Here is a 20,345-nt window from a genome sequence, read left to right on the forward strand (position 1 = left end):
ATCAAGGACGAATGGCTTTCAAGTATTTTCCGTCATTCAAGGCTCTTATATCAACAGAAACCTTGGTAGAGGATGCCATAAAAAAGGGAGATATCAAGAAGGATGAATGGAGCAACAGTAACACTTCTTACAATCCTAAGTTTAGGGGCAACAGGAAAACCAATAACAACGACTCAAAACCCTCAAAACCAACAAACTTGATATACAATATTGGCGCCGCACCAGCATTCCAACTTAGGCCACAGAGGGATTTTTCTCCCTTGAACATGACCTATGCTCAAGCTTTCTCCAAACTAAAAAAGGCCAACCTTGTTCAACCTTTAAACCCAAGGCCACCCCTAAGAAACCCTCCTCCCAGTTACAACCCAAACCAACACTGTGAATTCCATCAAGGGCTTAGGCATGACATTGAAAATTGCACAGCATTCAAGCACCGTATTCAAGATCTAGTAGATGGAGGAAGGCTTTTAGTTGGGGCATCCTCTGATAAATTTAAAAATACACAACGAAGCATCACTAATAATCCTCTCCCCAATCATAAGCCTCCTGTCTCTATAAACATCATCTCCACTTCTGGTAACCAGATTGATCCAACATTATTAATGGTTCGAAATGCCCCTCGAATGTATGAGATGAAATTATCCAAGAATTATGTGTGTGTTGTGTATGATCACTCCACTCAGCAAAAGGTCAAGCTTGTGCCATGCAAGAGTTCCGGTGTTACCCTTAATAAGGATCTGTTCTCTGATGTCTGTGCCACTATGGGTTATAATGGGGCATTTTGCCTAATAGATGATGAAGAGGATGCTTTCTCGTTGTTGTCAACTACTGAGAAAAACGTTGGGGCACACCTTAATACCCCTAGTAATCTTCAATGTCCGATCAACCTTGACGATCTTAGTGATGATGAAAATCTACATGTGGCTCATTTAACTCACGCAGGTTGTCACTTTAAACCTTCATATCTTGAAGATGAGAACCCCGTGGAAGCTATGAGAAGGAAAGGGAAAGACAAGGAATTGACATAGGAGAATAAGGAATAACATGATGCTATTAAGCGCATGAAGGAGGTTAATGCAAAGCTTTCTATATGGAAGTTATTGACTCATTCACAACCCCATCGGGCTGATGTTCTGAGACATCTCAATGAAGTTTCAATTGATCCATCTATAACACCGGATCAAATGGTAGGACTTATTCATGGAGCCGACCGCACTTTAATGTTTACCGACAATGATCTCCCAAAAAGTGTCAACCATAATAACTCTTTGCACATAACTGTGAAATGTCATGGGTGGATAATACCTCGGGTACTTATTGACAATGGTTCTGCCATCAATGTATGCCCGTATCGAGTTATGACTAAGCTGGGTTATCAAAAAGAAGATTTGACACCTTCAAGCCAGGTTGTTAGGGCTTATGACAATTCCAAAAGAGATGTTTTGGGGTCAATTGAGTTACTTTTGGAATATGGGCCAGTGGCTAGACATTTTGAATTTGTGGTAATTGACTTGAAGCGTGCTTTAACCTTTTGCTCGGAAGACCTTGGCTTCATGAAAACAGGGCGGTAGCCTCTACCTTACACCAAAAGGTGAAGTTGCTCATGGATCATGGTGCAGTAACACTTGTGGGTAATCTAGAAATTATGAATGTTTCTAGTGTTGGAAAATCGGTCCTCCACTTAGATGAAGAAGAGGGCAGTCGATTAGACGGATTCACTATTCATAATATTGGATCTGATTCAATTGGCTTATGGAAGGAAGAAGAAGAAACCGAGGAAGATCCGGAAGAGGACTTAGAGGAAGATGAAGAAACTGAGGAAGATCCGGAAGAAGTAGGAATTGGGGAAGATCCAGAAGAAGGGCTTCAAGAAGATGACAATAACTCTGAGGTTAAACTTCAAAAAGTTAGGGGTGGAACAAATTGGTCCAATGAAGATGAGGCAGAAAGAGAGCCTAAAACTCCAAAAGACAACGACCCATGTTTTAGAGGAGAATCTTGGACAAGTAATTCTTTTAGACAGGGTCATGATGAGGGATCTTGGAAGAGGTCTAGGGCCTAGGATTTTGATTTGGATTTTGATGTCCTGTGTTATAGAAGGTTAGTATACCCGGAGGAGTTAATTCTTTTCCCTAACTACAGGCATGTAGAACGTTATCTTAATCTTCCCCAGTTCGAGAAGTTCAATGGGTTGGGAGATCCCATTCTCCATTTATACAACTTTGTGAACACCTTATATCCTTTAAATGTTCCAGAAGAACATTTTCCTATGTTGTTTAACAGAAGTCTGGGTGGACCTGTGTTATCCTGGTACTATACCTTAGGGGTAACAAGTAAAGGTTCTTGGGGAGAAATAGCTCAAGCATTCAGTGACTGGGCATTTGAATTTCGACATACTGACACCGAAAAACTGAAGCTAGTGAATATGGAGCAAAGTGACCGGGAATCATTTTCACATCTCTTTTCAAGATGTTCTTACAATCAGGCTCAACTTCGTTTTCCCATTACTGATCGGGAGTTTATGTTGATATTGCTAAGGAAGTTAAATGATTTTTATTATCGACATATGGTCTCCATCAAATACGCCAACCTCTCGCATATGGAGAGACGTGGTTATGAAATTGATGCCTATCGACTACAGGAAAGAAGGCCTAAGGTGCACCCTCAAGGTGAAAGAGCTAACAGGAGGATATTCACTCGAATCGACGAACCATTGAGTGTGGTGTACGATCGTTTGAGCAAAAAAGGTATTCTTCGGGCAAAAAGCTATGTGTATTCATTACCACCACATGGAACCGATATGAGACAATATTGCAATTATTATCATCAATATAGGCATAGAATAGATACTTGTTACAACCTTAAGTGTGCAATCCAGGATCTCATTGATCGTGGGATCATCGCTTCGGCCCATCCTAAGTCTAGCGCACCAGAGACAAGCCCGGCACAGCCACAGGCCTCTCAAGCTGATTTGTTCCTTTAACTACTCGAAGAAGGTCGTATCAAGCCACTACCTCGTCGAGCAGGAGCTGATCCTGTTGGACCAAATCTCAACAAATATTGTCACTATCATCAGTTACATGGCCATGATACTAACGAATGCCACGCCCTCCATTGGTGTATAAAGCGCACAACTGGGATTTCCTGCCCAAATCAGAAAGTGTCCATAAATGTCCTTTCCCTTTTAACACGCGAAGACGATCCCACTCTTTTGATTTCTCGTCACTATTCGGAAAAGATATCTCATCAAGACTACGAGAAAGACTGTTGAAAACCTTGAAGCCTAAGGAATCTCTACATGGGAAAGGAAGTATCCACAATAACATGGTGACTTCTATCTTACCCTCCATCAAGAAGGGTGAATGAAAGGGGTAGTATGAGCATTGTAAACCAAACATATTTTTTTCCTTTCTCTTTATGTTTTCTTTTGGTACAAAGAACTACGTACAGCTTGATTCCCCAAAGCACTATTTCATGATCATACACAAAAATTGTACTTACACGCACATTGTTATTGGGGTACGTAGTCAACTCTGATCGAGTGCAACTTTTTCAAAAAAAAATATTCTTCCATTTTAAACTACGACGGGTCTGATTCTCTAAGAAAAAAAAGAAAAAAAAAACAAAAAATCTGTCTAGAGATACGTAGGCAGCCTTGTGGCGCGACCCGAAATAATTAAAAGATTTTTTGGAATGAACACCCCGCTAACTTATCTAACTTAACAGACGTCTTTTAAATGTTTACCAAAATCTTCTTCCCGCATGCATTTTTGCATTCGTCGTTTACTTTTTTTTTAGTATTTTCAAAAAAAAAAGGAGGAAATCCTAACTTCGAGTATGGAATGTTTAGGTATCCTTTGCCAACCGATGACCAACCAAACTAAAAAATCTACTCTACCCTCGGATTCCATTCAAGAAATCCAAGATCCAATACCACAAACACTTTCTAGAGGACTTCAATTGATGTTGTAAATGGGTTATGTTCCAGGAGCTGGTCTAGGACGAAATGGTGAAGGCATGAGGCACCCAATCCCAATAATTGATAAGCGAAATCGTCATGGTTTGGGTTTTGATGAGAAAATGGGTTCTAAAGTTATGAAAAGGAAGTCTCTCACCTTGAATGGGCAATTTGTGTTGCAAAACGACACTGAACCATTTTATGTGTTTCCTGAACCATGGTGTGACTTGGATGAAGAGAAAATTCACCCTGGGTTAGAAATTTTCTTTGTAGAGGCAAGGAATGAAGAACTTATTAAGAAATGGTTTGATAAGAAACCGGTATTTAAGAAAGATATTGATTGGGCTGACCATCTAAAGCAAGGAGTTCTAAGAGGCTTTTTTCACCAATTTACGATTATGAAGTTCAATTCGACCCCGTTACACTTATCACTCCTATAAAAACAGAAGTTGAAAACAATATCTGACCCAAAGCTCAAGAACAATTCCTTCCTTTCCCCGAACTATATCCTTTTCAATCCTCTACCTCAGATGGTTATGAAACCGATAACTCATCATCTAGCCAATCATCTATCCATATACTCCTTGATATCTCATATCATAAAGATATCGATGAAGTTGCTTGTAAACATATTTGCGTACAAGAAATTGATCTTGATCATGATGCATTTTCTAATAATGAACTTTTCAATGAACTAAATCATGTGTGACCCCCATGGAAGAGTCTATAACTGTAAACATAGGTACGGATAATGATGTAAAAGAAGTCAAGATAGGGTCTTCCCTTTCCCTCAATGAACAAAATGCGTTCATTATTTTACTTAAAGAATATGTGGATGTGTTTGCATGGTCTTATGCTGATGTGCCTGGTGTCGATCGTAATATTACTGAACATCATATACCACTCTACCCCGATAGCAAGCCGAAGCAACAAAAGCTTCGTAGAACGAAACCAGAAGTTAGTCTCAAAGTTAAAGAAGAAATTCAAAAGCAGCTTGATGCCAACTTCATCAAACCAATTAAGCATCCAGAATGGCTGGCGAATGTGGTGGTAGTGCCCAAAAAAGATGGAAGGGTCAGAGTATGCATTGATTTTAGGGATTCAAATTCAGCATCACCAAAAGACTATTTTCCATTGCCCCATATTGATTTTCTGGTTGATAACACTGCTGGACATGCCATGTTCTCATTCATGGACGAATTCTCGGGGTACAATCAGATACTCATGTCAGAAGAGGACATGTCAAAAACTTCTTTTATTACCCCATGGGGAACCTTTTGTTATAGAGCAATGCCCTTCAAATTAAAGAATGCTGGGGCAACCTATCAACGGGCTGCAACGACGATTTTGCATGATCTCATCCATGATATTGTGGAGGTCTATGTTGATGACATGATTGTCAAAAGTCATGATCGTGAGACACACATTGATGCTTTAAAATCATTCTTCGACAGAATTAGGAAATACAATTTGAGATTGAATCCTCAAAAATGTGTATTTGGAGTAACTTCAGGAAAGCTTCTGGGCTTTGTTGTAAGTAAAGACGGAATTAAAGTCGACTCTGACAAGGTAAAGACCATACAAGAGCTTCCTCCACCAAGAACAAAAAAGGAGATTCGGGGATTTCTTGGTAGAATCCAATATATTAGTAGGATCATATCACAATTGACAACCCGGTATGAACCTATATTCAAGTTACTTAAGAAAAATGTTCCTACAAAATGGAATGACTAATGTCAGGCTTCATTCAATTCAATGAAAGAATACCTCTCCAATCCTCCGGTTTTAATGCCACCAAAGCCGGGGCAGCCCTTGATATTATATCTTACTATCACGGAAACGGCTATGGGAACTCTTTTGGTACAATACCAAGAGGGTACAAGGAAGGAAATAGCTATCTACTACCTCAGTAAAAAGTTCCTTGAGTATGAAACTAGATACACTCCTTTGGAAAGAGCTTGCATTGGCCTTATTTACGCAACAAAGAAGCTTCGACATTATTTGCAAGCACATACTACTTATCTGGTTTCGAGGTTAGATCCAATTAAGTACATTTTTGAGAAGCCAATCTTGAGTGAAAGAATAGCAAGATAGCATGCGATATTGTCAAAATTTGACATTCAATGTGTGAATCAAAAGTCTGTCAAAGGAAGGGCTATATCTGAAGCTTTGGTTGATGGACCTATATCGGGTGATGAATTTGATGATGATTTTCCAGATGAACATATTTTCTGTTTTAGTACGTCACAATGGAAGATGTCTTTCGACAGAGCCTCTAACAGGAGGGGCAATGGTGCAGGAGTATTATTGATTGATCCTTATGGAGTACATATTCCCTTCGCTGTGAAGCTTAGTTTCCCAACGACGAATAACACGGCTGAATATGAAGCTTGCATCTATGGAATCAAAGCAGCATTAGTAGCTGGTGCAAAAAATCTCACAGTATACGGTGATTCTTATCTCATAATTTCCCAAACTATTGGAGCTTGGAAAGTTCAGGATGAAAGGTTGCAAATGTACACGGAGTATCTTCAACAATTTATCCCATTCTTTGAAGAAATAGAGTTCAAAAATCTCCCTCGTGAGCAAAATAGCTTCACCGATTCTTTGGCAAATCTTGCGGTAAATTTGACTTGGGACGATGATGTGAAGGTACAATCAGTAATGATTGTAGAAAAAGAAATTCCAGTGGTTAATTTTGAACCAACAATTGCTTTATTAACCCAAGAAGACAATGAGGATGCTTGGTATACTGATGTTAAGAAATATCTGATCGGTGGAGAATATCCTGAAGGAAGTCATAAGAAGGATCAGTTGGCTATTCGAAGGCTAGCTTCTCATTTCACAATATTAAAAGGTTTGTTGTATCATAAAAGTTTCGATGGAAACTTGCAATTATGCATTGGTGAGGAACAGACACAAAGGATCATGGAAGAAGTACATGGGGAAGAATGTGGGCCTCATATGAATGGACGAATGCTTGCTCGGAAGATTCTTCGAGCAGGGTATCATTGGACCACCTTGGAAAGTGATTGCATCCATTTTGTATGAACATGCAAAAAATGTCAGCTATTTGCAAACCTTAATCATATGCCGCCAGTTAGCTGAATAATTTTACTTCGCCATGGCCATTTTCCAACTGGGGCATAGACATCATTGGGAAAATACATCCGAAAGCTTCGAATGGGCATCAATATATATTAGTTGCTGTTGATTATTTTTCGAAATGGGTGGAGGCATCATCATATTCAAAACTAGGGGCAAAACAAGTTTCAAAATTTGTAATCAATAACATTATATGTCGGTATGGGGTACCTTTTGAAATTATCTCTGACGATGGTTCACAATTTGAAGGCCATCTTAAAGAAACCCTTGAGAAGTACAAAATCAGGCATCACTAATCTTCGCCATATCTTCCTCAAACCAATGGAGTTGTTGAAGCAGCTAACAAAACTATCAAGACGATAATCGCCAAGATGACAGATAGGGCTCGAGAATGGCCTGATAAACTTCCCTATGCACTTTGGGGATATAGAATTTCCATTCGAACGCCAACTGGGACTACTTCATATTCTTTGGTATATGGAATGGATCCACTTCTTCTAATCGAAACAGAGATTCAATCGCTTCGTGTAATGAATGAAAGCGAGATATTTGAAGAACAATGGTTTAAAGAACGATACGATGAACTTTCTTTGGCAAGTGAACGAAGGTTACAGGCCCTTTACAACATTCAAATTTATCAAAGACGCATAGCTCGGGCTTTTAATAAAAAGGTCAGGGAAAGGAATATACAAGAAGGAGATTTGGTACTTAAGGAAAATCAAGCACCGATTCATGATCCACATGGAAAGTTCAAGCCGAAGTGGTCTGGTCCTTTCTTGGTCAAACATCTTACACCAGCAGGAGCACTAAAATTAATGGATCTTGCTGGAAATGAGTTTGTTCATTTCACCAACCTTGATCAGTTGAAAAAGTATTATGCTTGATTGGTACAGTGTTGTATTTGTGAGATTCGCAAAAAAAAAAAACAAAAAAAAACGTGAATCTCCTACTAGCTTTAGATAGGTATATGTGTATCATGTTAAAGTTTAGATTTCATTCATGTTTGCATTGCATGCTTGAGGGTCATGTAGAAATATTCATTATTATTAAAAGATCATGATCAAATCAATACTTAACAAAATATGATTACAACAAACAAACAGTTTTTTTTACTCAAATATAACACAAACTCTCTCGCTTTTTGGCGAGGTTACAGCCTTTTTTTTAAAAAAAAAAACCCACGAAAACAACAACCACATACACCATTTCCGAAAAACCAATGCCTTCGGATATGATTTCTTCTTTTGGAATTGAAAATGCACAAATAAGGGAAACACAAGTACAAGTATTGAAATACAATAAGGAAATCCTTCTAAGGATTTATTTAAGCATCACCCTCGAGGTCTTCCAACAACCATGTTGCGTAGGACACGGTTGGAACATTATCCTTAAGAACTGAAAATGCTGGGAGCATTCGTGCAAATTGCCATACACAAGATGATGCCCTAAGAGCTTCCACATTCCCAATTTCATAGGTGGTACAAGGTACCACTGGGAGCCCATGGAGCTCTAGGAGTCGTTGGAGTTGGCCCGCTTGTCTCAAGCATCTTCAAGGAAGATAAAAGGTGACTTGACACAATCTTGGAAGTTGGACACCTCTGCGCCTGCTAGTGCTAATTGTTATGGAATCTATGTTGAGAAATGAAATGATCCATTCCACATCAGCTGCGGCGAAAAGGTCTGTCCATGCACCATGGTTGCAACATTGACGGAATATAGAAAAAAAAACCTCTCTCCCGAATATGTCGGGTTTGGTAAAGGATTAGAATAGGTGGTCTAGATAGCTTGAATTTCTCACATAACCAGAGTTGAAGCATGATTGGACATCCTTTGACAAAACCCCCTGGATTTTGTTTCAGATGGTCAAGCCCCATCATAAGTTCCCCTAGGATAAGAGGCCCTAAACGGTTCCCTGACTCAATCTGTGACAACAAAGAAAGGCAGCGAACATGACAGGAAAATAATGATTCCTTGAGTAAAACAAGGCCGAGCAATAAAAGGATGCAAGCTCTTTCTTGGCACTTTTGGAAATTTTCATTGTTGGCAAATTCCCAATGAGGTAAAGAGAAAGTTTCAAGGAAATTCTCTAACATTAAAATGTCAAGCAGGCGATAATTGCTTTCCATATTTAATGGTATACCTAGCAAATCCCTCATGACTGCATCAGTTGCCCTTGGGTCAGCAGGTGTAATCACACGGCCTCGTTTATGAAGACCTAATAAACCCTCCACTTCTTCCAGAAGGGGGGTCATTTCCATCTCTCCAAAGCGAAAAACATGGCGTTCTTCATCATAAAATTCAACAGCAGCATGAATCATATCATACCGAGGCTGAATAGATAGGAGAGGGGTGATGGTTCTGGTAAAGACACTTGTATAAGGGGAAAGACGAGGTGGAGAAATGTTTTCTACCACCCCTTTTAGTTGGAGCTTTCTAGCTCCACTGATTTCATTGATTTCTTGAAACATTGCATTCATTTTTTCTTGGAAAAATTAAGGAGAGAAGAAATAAGACTTAAGAAGCTTGAAAGGAGAAGGAGGGAATTGATTTGGTATGAGTATCACCTCCCTTTTTATAGGGGTGGTGGTGATAATGGTGCTAGGAAGAAAAGGTCGAAGGAGTTTACTTTTCTGAAAACTCAGTACAAACTACCTGATATTTTTGCATCCGAAATCCATAAACTATGATTATTATCTTCCCTAAAGCTCGTGAAAATTGGAATTTTGATCTTTTAAACATCTATCTAAATTAAACTAGAGCAAGGTTCAGCCAGTTTTTCAACTGCATCCAAGCCAACATTTGTGTTGCAATTGAGTGAGAATTTCACTCTATTTTCAGCCAGTTTTTCAACTGCACCCAAGCCAACATTTGTGTTGCAATTGAGTGAGAATTTCACCCTATTTTTCAGCCAGTTTTTCAACTGTACCCAAGCCAACATTTGTGTTGCAATTGAGTGAGGATTTCACTCTATTTTTCAGCCAGTTTTTTAACTGCACCTAAGACAACATGTGTGTTGCAATTGAGTAAGAATTTCACTCTATTTTTCAGCCAGTTTTTCAACTGCACCCAAGCCAACACTAGTGTTGCAATTGAGTGAGAATTTCACTCTATTTTTCAGCCAGTTTTTCAACTGCACCAAAGCCAATGTTTAAATGAAAATCTTTTGGGATTTTCCTTCTTTTTTATCAGAAACATACATCAAAATTTCGTGTCTTTTCTCAAACATTGATTATCGTTTTATTTAAACTCAATCAATGTGGGGCAATCTATAGACACCAAATTTTGATCCTACTTTTGTAATTGTCACTATTAATTATCTTTTATTATTATAGTTATCGTTTTTTGCAAATAATTATTATTATTTTGCTAAATATATTTTATAAACTTAATGACGTTTGTTTTATTAGTTAAAACGAAGAAAACAAGTAATAATAATGATTTTTATTTATAATTTCCAAAATACATGTTACAATTTGTACTTCTAAACTACTAAATTACAAAATATAGAAGTACAGCTAAAACTACATGTATTTTTACCCTACTCCACCGAAGTAATTTTCGGGCTTTACTTGTGGATTAACAAGTAAATTAATACAGCCATTAGGATGACCACTAGCCCCACAATGTACATGAAGTACACCCTTATCATCCTCATGTCTTCTTCAAAGGTGAAGACAGGCTGATCTTCCCGATTTTCTGGAAACATGGTGGCCGAGTTTAATGGTGTTTTTTTTTTTTGGTTTTTTCGAGTAAGGAGGAAGATGGAAGAAGATAAGAATTAAGTAATGAGTGCAGATTTTGGATAAGGGTAATTTCTTTTTATAGTAAAAAGTGAGTATTTTAGACCGTATTTTTATACGTATATGTATAATAATCGTATAGTATAAAGTACAATATTTTTTGTCTCGCCAAGGGAATATGTCATTTTCTTTATAAACAAGCGTTGTTTACTCCTTTAGAGTATAATAAGTATTCGTATGTTCACTTAAACTACTAGAGTAAGTTTTATTCTTTTTATTTTATCTAGTGATTTTTGCGATTTGTGCACTACTCTATTATATGACCAGTTTACCTAAGCTGTAAAGTCCACAACTCTAAAGACTCATGCCCAACCAATATAGGGAAATGACAAACATCCCCACACCTAAATGGGTACTATATGATGTAGTGCTAAAGGGACCTCCTTTTATGTACGCTTGTTATAATGTCTTTGTCTTTTTGTCCCGCAGTTAATATTTAATCCGATAAATATAAGTTCGGACCAAACCCATCGATATTTATCTAAGGATAATTGAGTATTGTATGGACGAGAGTAAACGGGAAATATTTGTGAATATAACGCGTAGTAATGAAGTATGTATGGATAGTAAAGACAGCTGAAAATTCGGATCGTGTATTGAGTTTCTGTGAATGATGTTGCATGATTATCTTCAGTTTTGGTATCTTACCTCTATTCGCTCTCCACATACTTAATGGCTCTGACATTCCTTTTTTTTTAATTTTTATTTTTTTTTTCAATCATTATGTTTTGCTTATTCAGTCTAGTTAGTGTATTCTTCTGTCAATTTTTGATGTACAATCGTCAATAGTGAATTAACGTTACCTTTTTTTTATCCCCCGTGGTTAATATTGTATCCAATAAATTTCAATTTGGATCAATTGTATCAATATTTATCTTACGCTAATTGGGATAGCTGGATTTCATACGCGTCATATATTGCATTTCACTATGCAAACACTATTTGACACTATTCCAAATAGTAATTTCCGTTATGTTAATTTACGTTGCCGACGTGAATTTGATCTTTTGTTTTATTTGTTTTCCTGTTGTTTTGATCTAGTTTTGTATCTTTTATCTTTTTTTTTTACGACTATGATAAATATAAATTTGTGTTTTAGTAGAGTAAAGCAAGATAAGGGTTTACCCTTTTTTAAAGTCATTCGGTCAAGGGAATATAGTTTACTCTTGAGAAATTTATGTCGTATGACTTAATATTGTATGATTTTACATGGTGTATTTTCACTTTGACCATGTCAATCTTATGATTTTATATGATTTACCTTACTTTATACTTTTAGTAAGGGTTATTATTTTTAATGCTCGTACTTTTAAGGTTTTGCCGTATGTTTAGATGTTCTTGGGTAAATTTATATGTATTCTCTTATAAGGGCAGGGGTTATTGTTTTTACTTTTTCTATATAAGCTCTGAAATATTTTGTCCAATCCTATTAATATTGTAATCTAATGTCTTTGTGTAACTTATAGAGCTGACATCTCAGAGCTGATATTTATTTTATAAGTGCTGTTTTAATACCTTGCTAAGTATAATAGTCACTAAATAAATTTAGGCACTCTGCTATCGTATACCATGTGAGTATTACTGAGTTGTGACATAACTTGATCATATATTTTCTTTTTTTTTAATACCATGGCATTTTAGAGCCTTTTTATTATGTGAATATTAGAGTTGATTTTATTACGGTTTTCTTTATTTCATCAGCTTAAGTGTTGCAAAACAGATTAAGTAAGTTTGTTACATATAAAACGAAAGAATTTAATATCAAGATTCTCATTATTATCAAAATCTTGATATTTACCAAAATAATCCTTGTTTTTTTAATTTATTTACTTTTTTTTATTTACAAATTAATCCCTTTATTTTCCAATAAATACCCCCCTAATTTTCAAGTTTAGGACACACCAAAAATTCCTACAAATTCTCTCTAAAAAATTTTCTCCTCTAATCTTTGCTTTAGTTAAAATCTCTCTAATTTAGCTTTATTCTTAAGTTATTAGCTTATTAAAAGCATCTTATAATTAAGTTGATATTGTTATTTTTATTTAAGAGTTGTTATCATCTTTAATTCCTATAAAAAAACAAAAAATATTTCAAATTCAAGCATTATTTTTTTATTATCCTTATTAAAAAATATTAGTAAGTCTATATTAAAAACCAAAAAAAAAAGGGGTTTGTTTCTCAAGATTTAGCTTTATTTTTCAAGTTTATTTTCTCTAATAGAAAATCAAAAAAAGTTCTTTAGCTTTATTTTTGCATTAATTTCCTTTAATATCTCAAAACTCCAAAAAAAATCACTTAGTCTCTTTTATTGCACTTTAATTAAGGAGTGATCATCTTTTCATCCTTGATAAGTAAGAAGGTTTATCCAAAAAATTGCTACATCTAGTTCGAGATATTATCTTTATTCCTTTCTTAATTTCCTTAATTATTATTATTATGCTAACTAATGTGTTTGTTTTCATGTGATGTTACCAATAGGGGTAATGACGATATTAGGTGCTAAATTAGCCCTAAATCTCTCATTACTCCACATTAGAAAGCCAAGCCTATTGGTGAGGTGATAGGTTACAAAGAGGGGGGTTAATTGCATTTTGCATTGCATCTCTTTATAATGCATTTTAAATATGAAAGGTTAATACATTCATGTGACTGCCTAATATATATTTCAAAGAATGATTTATTTCTTAAAGTGAGCTTAAAGACCTAAGGAATTAAGAGTTTAAGCAAAGGTTGTTCAAGAGTAAAGAATTACTTACCACGACCCAAAGATGGCCTGTGAAACAACCCTTACGACTAGAATCAGTTCCATTTCTTACGCTCAAGTGCTAGAACTTTTCAAGATCTTTCCAACCATCTCTCACAATAATTTTTTCGATTTTTCTATGATTTTTAATGATTTTTTTAGTTCAAGCTATCAAAGAGATGAAATATGCACGTTTTTCTCTTAATTGCTTTTTAAAAATTGTATTAATTTATTTTTAAAGAACTAATGGTGGTATGAAACCTATATTACACTATATTATATATATACTTCTTAACTTATGGAGTTTTAATTAGAATGTCTTTAATCTTATTTTTAAAATGACTTTAGAAATAAGAGTTTTAACCAGACTTAATTCTAAGTGTTATTTTAAGAATCTTTTATTTTATTTTAAGATGACTTCAGAAATAAAGTTTTAACAAACATTATTTTATTTTATAATTTCGTGAACCTTTTTATTTCAAACCCTTTTGTGACACAAGAATAAATCATAACTTTGCTTGTTTATTTCTAATAATTAATGATAGTTAATATAAGGTTATGGCCTCATTTCCAAACATGAGGTTAAGATTAATTATTTAGTTGTATAAGGTTGTAACAATTATCCATCTCCAAAAAAATAAGCTTATGTCCTATTATAATTACCCGATTAATTAATTGACAACCGGATATGATTAAATAGTTTATTGTTCCCTTTTATTTGGAAGTAAGGCCTTGACAGGTGTCGTGTTTTACTTGGTCAATTCCATTAAGCCTAGAACACATAACCCTTAAAACCTTACAAAAATTACCCTTGAGTGTTTTTAAACCCAAAGTGAGATTATATAGTGAACCCTTACAGTTTCACTCTAAAAAATACCTTGACCCTCTAAAAAGTCGTCAATTGGGACGCATTTGTTGAATTGTCTTGTTCAAAATTGATGAGTGACATTTTATGTCACTCCTAGGATAGTGTTTATGCCTTGTTTTAGCTTGTCTTAGGGTGTTCTGCAGTTGTTTTGTTCAAATAATGCGTGCATACATGTCTCGATGTATTTTTAATGAAATCGCATATATTGTTGAATGCTTGCCTTCATTACGTGTTTGCACCGTTCCCTATACCTTATTGCTTCCCTTGGTGTTTGTGCTTAAGTATTTGAAGTCTTGGATTGCAAAGAAGAAGCCAAGGAAGCATGAGAGAAGAATCGAAGAAAGCAAGGTGCAAGGGCGCGAATAATGTGCGGGCGCGCAGCCCTGTGAGAACCCGCGCAAAATTGGCGAAATTGCAGAATCGAGGCAGAAAGTTTTGCGCGGCCTGTGCGCGACATGTGCGCGGGAGCACACCCACACCGCGCGGGCGTGCAGCTACAGTGCGCGGGCGCGCATCCAGCAGCACGGGCGCGTACACCCAAGCACAAGCCGCGCAACCCACAAATGCGCGGGCGCGCAGGCCGCTGAGAGGGAGCGCAGGCCGCTGCAAGGGCGCACAGACCGCTGTGAGGGCACACGCGCGGGCGCATAGATCCTTGCACGGGCGCACAGCGGGTCCTGTTCAGCGTTTCTGCGCGATTCTTTATATATTGCGGGGCTTGTTTTGTACGGGAGAACTTCATTCTTTTAGATTTTTTTTCCCTTGTTTTAGGAGAGATTCTCTCTCTAGGTTTAGCTTAGGATTAGGGTACTTTAGAGAGAGAAAGTGAGGGTTTCACCATTGTTGAGCTTAGATTTTGAAGAAGAAGATTGATCATCTTGTTTGTAGACTTTCATCTTCAATCAATGAGAATCTCTAACTCTCTCTCCTCTATTTTTATTTGCTTTCTCTTGATTATTGTTTTTGTTGTTGGTATTGCTTGTCAATCATGTTGATTCTTGATTATTTGTTGATTACTCTTGTTGTTATCATGATTAGTGAGTAATTTCCCCATTAAGGGGATGGTTGTGGTGTAGTTGGATCTTGAGCATGTTCTAGGTTAGAATTGATTTATTTGTGATTAAAGTCTTTATATGCTTGATATTCTTCAATCTTCTTGCAAGTGCACATTGTTGGTTGATTAAAGGTGAATCTTTGCTAATAAGGAACGGAAGTTGACTTAGCTAAGGTTCATTATTATAGATTGTTATTTAATAGTACCTCCTAGTATATGGTTCTAATGTGGAAGCATAAAGGCTATGTTAGGAGAAGCCAATTCAATTGACCCCGGAAGGCGGCTAGATTGGATCCTTTATTTCGATATTTGAGCATGTTTAGTTCATAATTAATTCAATTTCTATGCCTTTGTTTATGTTCAAGTGAATGCTATTCCTAAACCATTTCCCTTAATGTTTTATTTCTTGTTTTAGCATATTTAGTCTTTAGTTTATTTATCTCCTATTCCGGACTAGCTTAATTGTCGATAACATTTGGTGGTGTTTATCCGTTCTCTGTGGTTCGACCCCTATGCTTGCCTTATACTCGTATTAGGTTTGTTTAGGTTGTATAAATTGTATTTGATCTAGGGATAGACAATTGACGACGCGTTTATTCCCTTGTCAAATTGGCGCCGTTGCCGGGGAACGGCTTCCATTACCATTGTGTTATCTTATTGAGACTAGTCCATTGTGTATATTTATCTTTCTATTTGTTGGTTTTTATTTGTGTTTCTTTATTTGAAAAAAAAAATGGCTTGTATTTCTATTCCTCAATTTGATAATGAGCCGTTTTGGGTGTATTTTAATAGACTTGAGGATTTCTTGGATGGTGTTAAGGGTTTTACCAAGGGTGATTATTGTGAAATCGTTAATTTGGGATTAAATGAGCATTTTAGAGGAGTGGTTGATAATATGTTAAATGGTGATCTTGAAACTATGTCTTCGGATGAAGCTTGGGATTTCTATTCATGGTTAGCTAGGGATAATTATGATTGGGAGAGGGCCAATCATGAGACTTATGTTCGGGATTCTCATGCTTTTAATGTTGATGCTAATTGTCATGATTTGTCTAATATGAATTCCCATGATGTGCTTGATGCTCCCCATAGTGACCATGTAATGCATGATTTCAACTCCCCTCCCTCTATAGCTCAATGTAATGAGGTACATTCTAATGATGATGAAGTGCATGTTCTTTCTCATATTGCATCCGATTTTTGCATGAATTCTAAAGGTGTGTCCCATAGTTCCCTGGATGATTCCAATGAGAAAGCTTTTGACTCGTCTATCCATGATGATTTGGACTCATTTGAGATTATGGCCCAAATATTTCTTGCGTTTCAAACGAAAGCCCATAACCTTTTGAGTGAGTTCATTGATAATGCTTCATTAGAAAGAGATGAGTTTGAGAGGAATTTGCCCCCATTCACTCTTGGATTTGAGATGGTAGGACTTGAGAAATGTATGGGAGATGTTGTTCAAGATGACGAAGAGGAGGTTGAGGTTGAATCATTTGGAGTTTTTGAGCTTGAGGGAGATGTAGATCGTGAGGGTTCTTCATTTGAGGATTCCATGATTGATTTCCATGCCTTCATTAGTGATGTGACACCTTCTGGTGAGGGAATAGCTACCCCTTTTCCCCTTTCTCATACACCTTTCTCCCAAAGGTTTAACCATATCCCCTACTATCCTACGTTCCTCCCTTCTTTTCTCAAAGAACCGCTTAGGAATCCTCTTCCTATCCATGCTTCCGAAGCCCCCAACTCTTTTATTGTTGATGAGGAAAAGAGTTATAATGCCAACCAAAAACATTTTTGTGAGGATAGTTTGCCTCCATATCTTTCTTTTTCTTCTTATTTTATTGATTTTTCTTTTGATTCTTTTACTTTTTCTTTTCCCCCTTCTCTCAAACATAAAGTCTCCTTGTACTTTATGTTTGCTTGTCATATGAGCATCGCGTATGCTCTATTTCTTGATATGTTTGCCGGTGCATATGACAAGCTTTTGCGTTCTTTGTCGGGTTATTTACTAGATTGGTCATGCTTGGACGTTAAGCAAGCCTTTGCGGGAAGTAACCCGTGTTTTATTGCTTTCATTTTCTTTTGTTTTTAGATTAAATTTTCTCTCATGGACGTGTTTGTGTTCCTTGCTAGGTACACAACTTGATATACTCTTGCGCATTGGTGATGATCAAGAATAAAGGAAATGCGCCTCAACTTACCTATCATGTGGAATTCAAGCCTTATTTGTAGAGATTGTGGCTCATATGAGGTTATTTCGGGTTTTTTTTTTTGTGATTTAGCATTTATCCCATATCCGGTAATATCCTTCTTTTCCCTCTCTCTCTTACTTATTGTGACTTGAAGATCATGTGTTGGTAATGTTGGATTAATTTTTCCTTGTTTTCCCCTCCTTGGTTTCATCGTTTATGATTTGAGAGCTTGGTTTCATTCAAGCTTGGGGGAGGGTATTCTATCATGTTTGGTGGGATGTTGATTCATATATGTCATGCACTTGAGTATATGCATTTCCATGTTTTTCATGCTTTTGGAAAATCCTAAAAGATTTTTGGTTTACTTCTAGGCAAGTTTAGCAAAATTGTGTTTTGTTTGTTCTTAATTGGACATTATATCTTTTGGATTTGTTTACTCTTGAATGCCTTTCTTCCTAAGTGGTTAATGTGTGCACGGTTTGAGAGTGTCATTGGTTGACTCTAGGATATTACATGCTAAGGTAGCCGGGTTAAGAACTTTTAGGAATCCATGAAGCCCTAGTTCACGTGGTATGTGGTAAGATGGTGTTGCTCTCTATAGTGGATTTGGCACCCTTAGTTGGTATTTGCTTAGTTATAATCCCGTGTGAGGTAACATTGTTCTAGCCTTCATCACTTTATTGTGTGGCGCATTTGGATCCTTAGCTATGCATATCTTGATCCTTGTTTTGACTTATAGCTCCAAAGATCGTGACCAAAGCACTCTAGGGGAGGAAAAGGGCTCCCTTTCTCATTTTTCTTTATTTTCTTTTTGTTTTGTTACAAATTTGATTTTCTATTGTGCATAAACCTACTTGCTAACCAATTTGAGCCTATGTTTCCCGCTCCTGTTTAAACCATGTTACAAACCTAATGGCCTATGTTTACCAACCCTTTTAGTTTGTGAAGCATTGTCATGTGAGGTTTGAGTTTTGAGTTTTTGATCATAAACAAGATGCATTTTGAGATTTGGTTAGAGTTGAGCTTGTAAAGAAATATGCAAATTTATGAAAATCAAGTGAAGTTTCAAGAAAAAGCCGTCCAAAATTAAAAAAAGGCAAAGACAATGAATAAAGTTAAAAAAAAATAATAAATAAAAAAATAAAAAAAAATAAGAAAAAAAAATTTGAAAAAAAAAAAAAGCAAAACAACAAAAATATTTTAGATGGATTTATTTTCTTCCTTAGTTTAAGCATTGAGGACAATGCTTTGAACAAGCTTGGGGGGAATATTGTGTGTTTGTGTTGAATAAGCTTGGGGGAATGGCAGTAGTGGTATTTTTGCTTGATATTTAGAGACTTCTTGAGTTATTTTTGAGTGTCGGCCGCACTTTTTGCTTCACTTAGGAATTATCACCAAATTTAAAATTTTACCCCGCCTTAACCCTTAGCCTTACGTTACAACCAATAAAAAGACCCTTAGACTCTAGTGGGTTAGGTCAAAAGAACGGTGGAGGGAGATAGACTTCAAACCTATGGAAAGAGTATGCATAGTTGAGACGTCGGGATTACCTTCTCAAAGTTTTTCATTTCTTTATCTTTTTCCGGTTCCTTCGTGGAATCTTGAGAAGCTAGCTTAAGGGTTGATTTGAAGCTAGTGGAGAGAACGTGGCCCGATTGGTTGGGGCTAGGGTGGATTGAGTCCTAAGTAGTTCTCTATGCTTAGCATGTCTTATGTTTCAATCAACCATTGACATCTTGGAACGTGCATACATTTGTCTATTTAGAAAGGTTTGCATTCACTAGTACTTGTCCCTATCTCTTGTCCATATATGAACTTGTGTTTTGCTCTTTCTTTTCATGTTTCTTTTTCTTTTCCTTTTGTTGCCTTGCCTTGGTTTTTGTCAAGAGTTGTGGGTTAAGCTCTTAGGAAACCCTCACGAGACCTCACTCGTCCTCATAGGCGACTTTGGGGTTTTAAGGGCTTGTTGTAGCTAAAAACAACCGTGATTCCTACGTTAGTGAGTTAGTGTACATTCTTTCTCCTTGTTTCTATTTTGTTTCTTTTGCTTCCAATAATTTCGTCTTGTTCTCTTTTGCTCTAGCTTTGCTCGAGGACGAGCATAGGTTTAGCTTGGGGGAATTTGATGAGTGACATTTTATGTCACTCCTAGGATAGTGTTTATGCCTTGTTTTAGCTTGTCTTAGGGTGTTCTGCAGTTGTTTTGTTCAAATAATGCGTGCATACATGTCTCGACGTATTTTTAATAAAATCGCGTATATTGTTGAATGCTTGCCTTCATTGCGTGTTTGCACCGTTCCCTATACCTTATTGCTTCCCTTGGTGTTTGTGCTTAGGTATTTGAAGTCTTGGATTGCAAAGAAGAAGCCAAGGAAGCATGAGAGAAGAATCGAAGAAAGCAAGGTGCAAGGGCGCGAATAATGTGCGGGCGCGCAGCCCTGTGAGAACCCGCGCAAAATTGGCGAAATTGCAGAATCGAGGCATAAAGTTTTGCGCGGCCTGTGCGAGACATGTGCGCGGGCGCACACCCACACCGCGCGGGCGCGCAGCTACGGTGCGCGGGCGCGCATCCAGCAGCACGGGCGCGCACACCCAAGCACAAGCCGCGCAACCCACAAATGC

At 36.9% G+C, this 20,345-nt stretch overlaps 2 protein-coding genes across 2 annotated transcripts; both read left to right on the forward strand.

Moving 5' to 3' along the window:
* Window positions 1-5,803: 5,803 nt before the first annotated feature.
* Window positions 5,804-7,009, forward strand: LOC145578018 (uncharacterized). Its single transcript, XM_081635425.1, has 2 exons — window positions 5,804-5,983; window positions 6,098-7,009. The coding sequence occupies exons 1-2, from the start codon at window positions 5,804-5,806 to the stop codon at window positions 7,007-7,009; spliced, it is 1,092 nt and encodes a 363-aa protein (XP_081491551.1).
* Window positions 7,010-7,434: 425 nt separating this feature from the next.
* Window positions 7,435-7,947, forward strand: LOC145578020 (uncharacterized). Its single transcript, XM_081635426.1, has one exon. It carries the CDS (start codon window positions 7,435-7,437, stop codon window positions 7,945-7,947), a length of 513 nt encoding a protein of 170 aa, XP_081491552.1.
* The last annotated feature ends 12,398 nt before the right edge of the window (window positions 7,948-20,345 follow it).

This window comes from Chenopodium album, chromosome 14 (genome assembly GCF_948465745.1).
Source record: "Chenopodium album chromosome 14, dcCheAlbu1.1, whole genome shotgun sequence".
NCBI classification, from domain to species: domain Eukaryota; kingdom Viridiplantae; phylum Streptophyta; class Magnoliopsida; order Caryophyllales; family Amaranthaceae; genus Chenopodium; species Chenopodium album.

Coding starts and splice junctions, on each gene's coding strand:
- LOC145578020 (XM_081635426.1), top strand. CDS start 7,435: ATGACAGATAGGGCTCGAGAATGGCCTGATAAACTTCCCTATGCACTT.
- LOC145578018 (XM_081635425.1), top strand. CDS start 5,804: ATGGGAACTCTTTTGGTACAATACCAAGAGGGTACAAGGAAGGAAATA. Junction 5,984..6,097: donor AAGCACATACTACTTATCTG/GTTTCGAGGTTA, acceptor GTGAATCAAAAG/TCTGTCAAAGGAAGGGCTAT.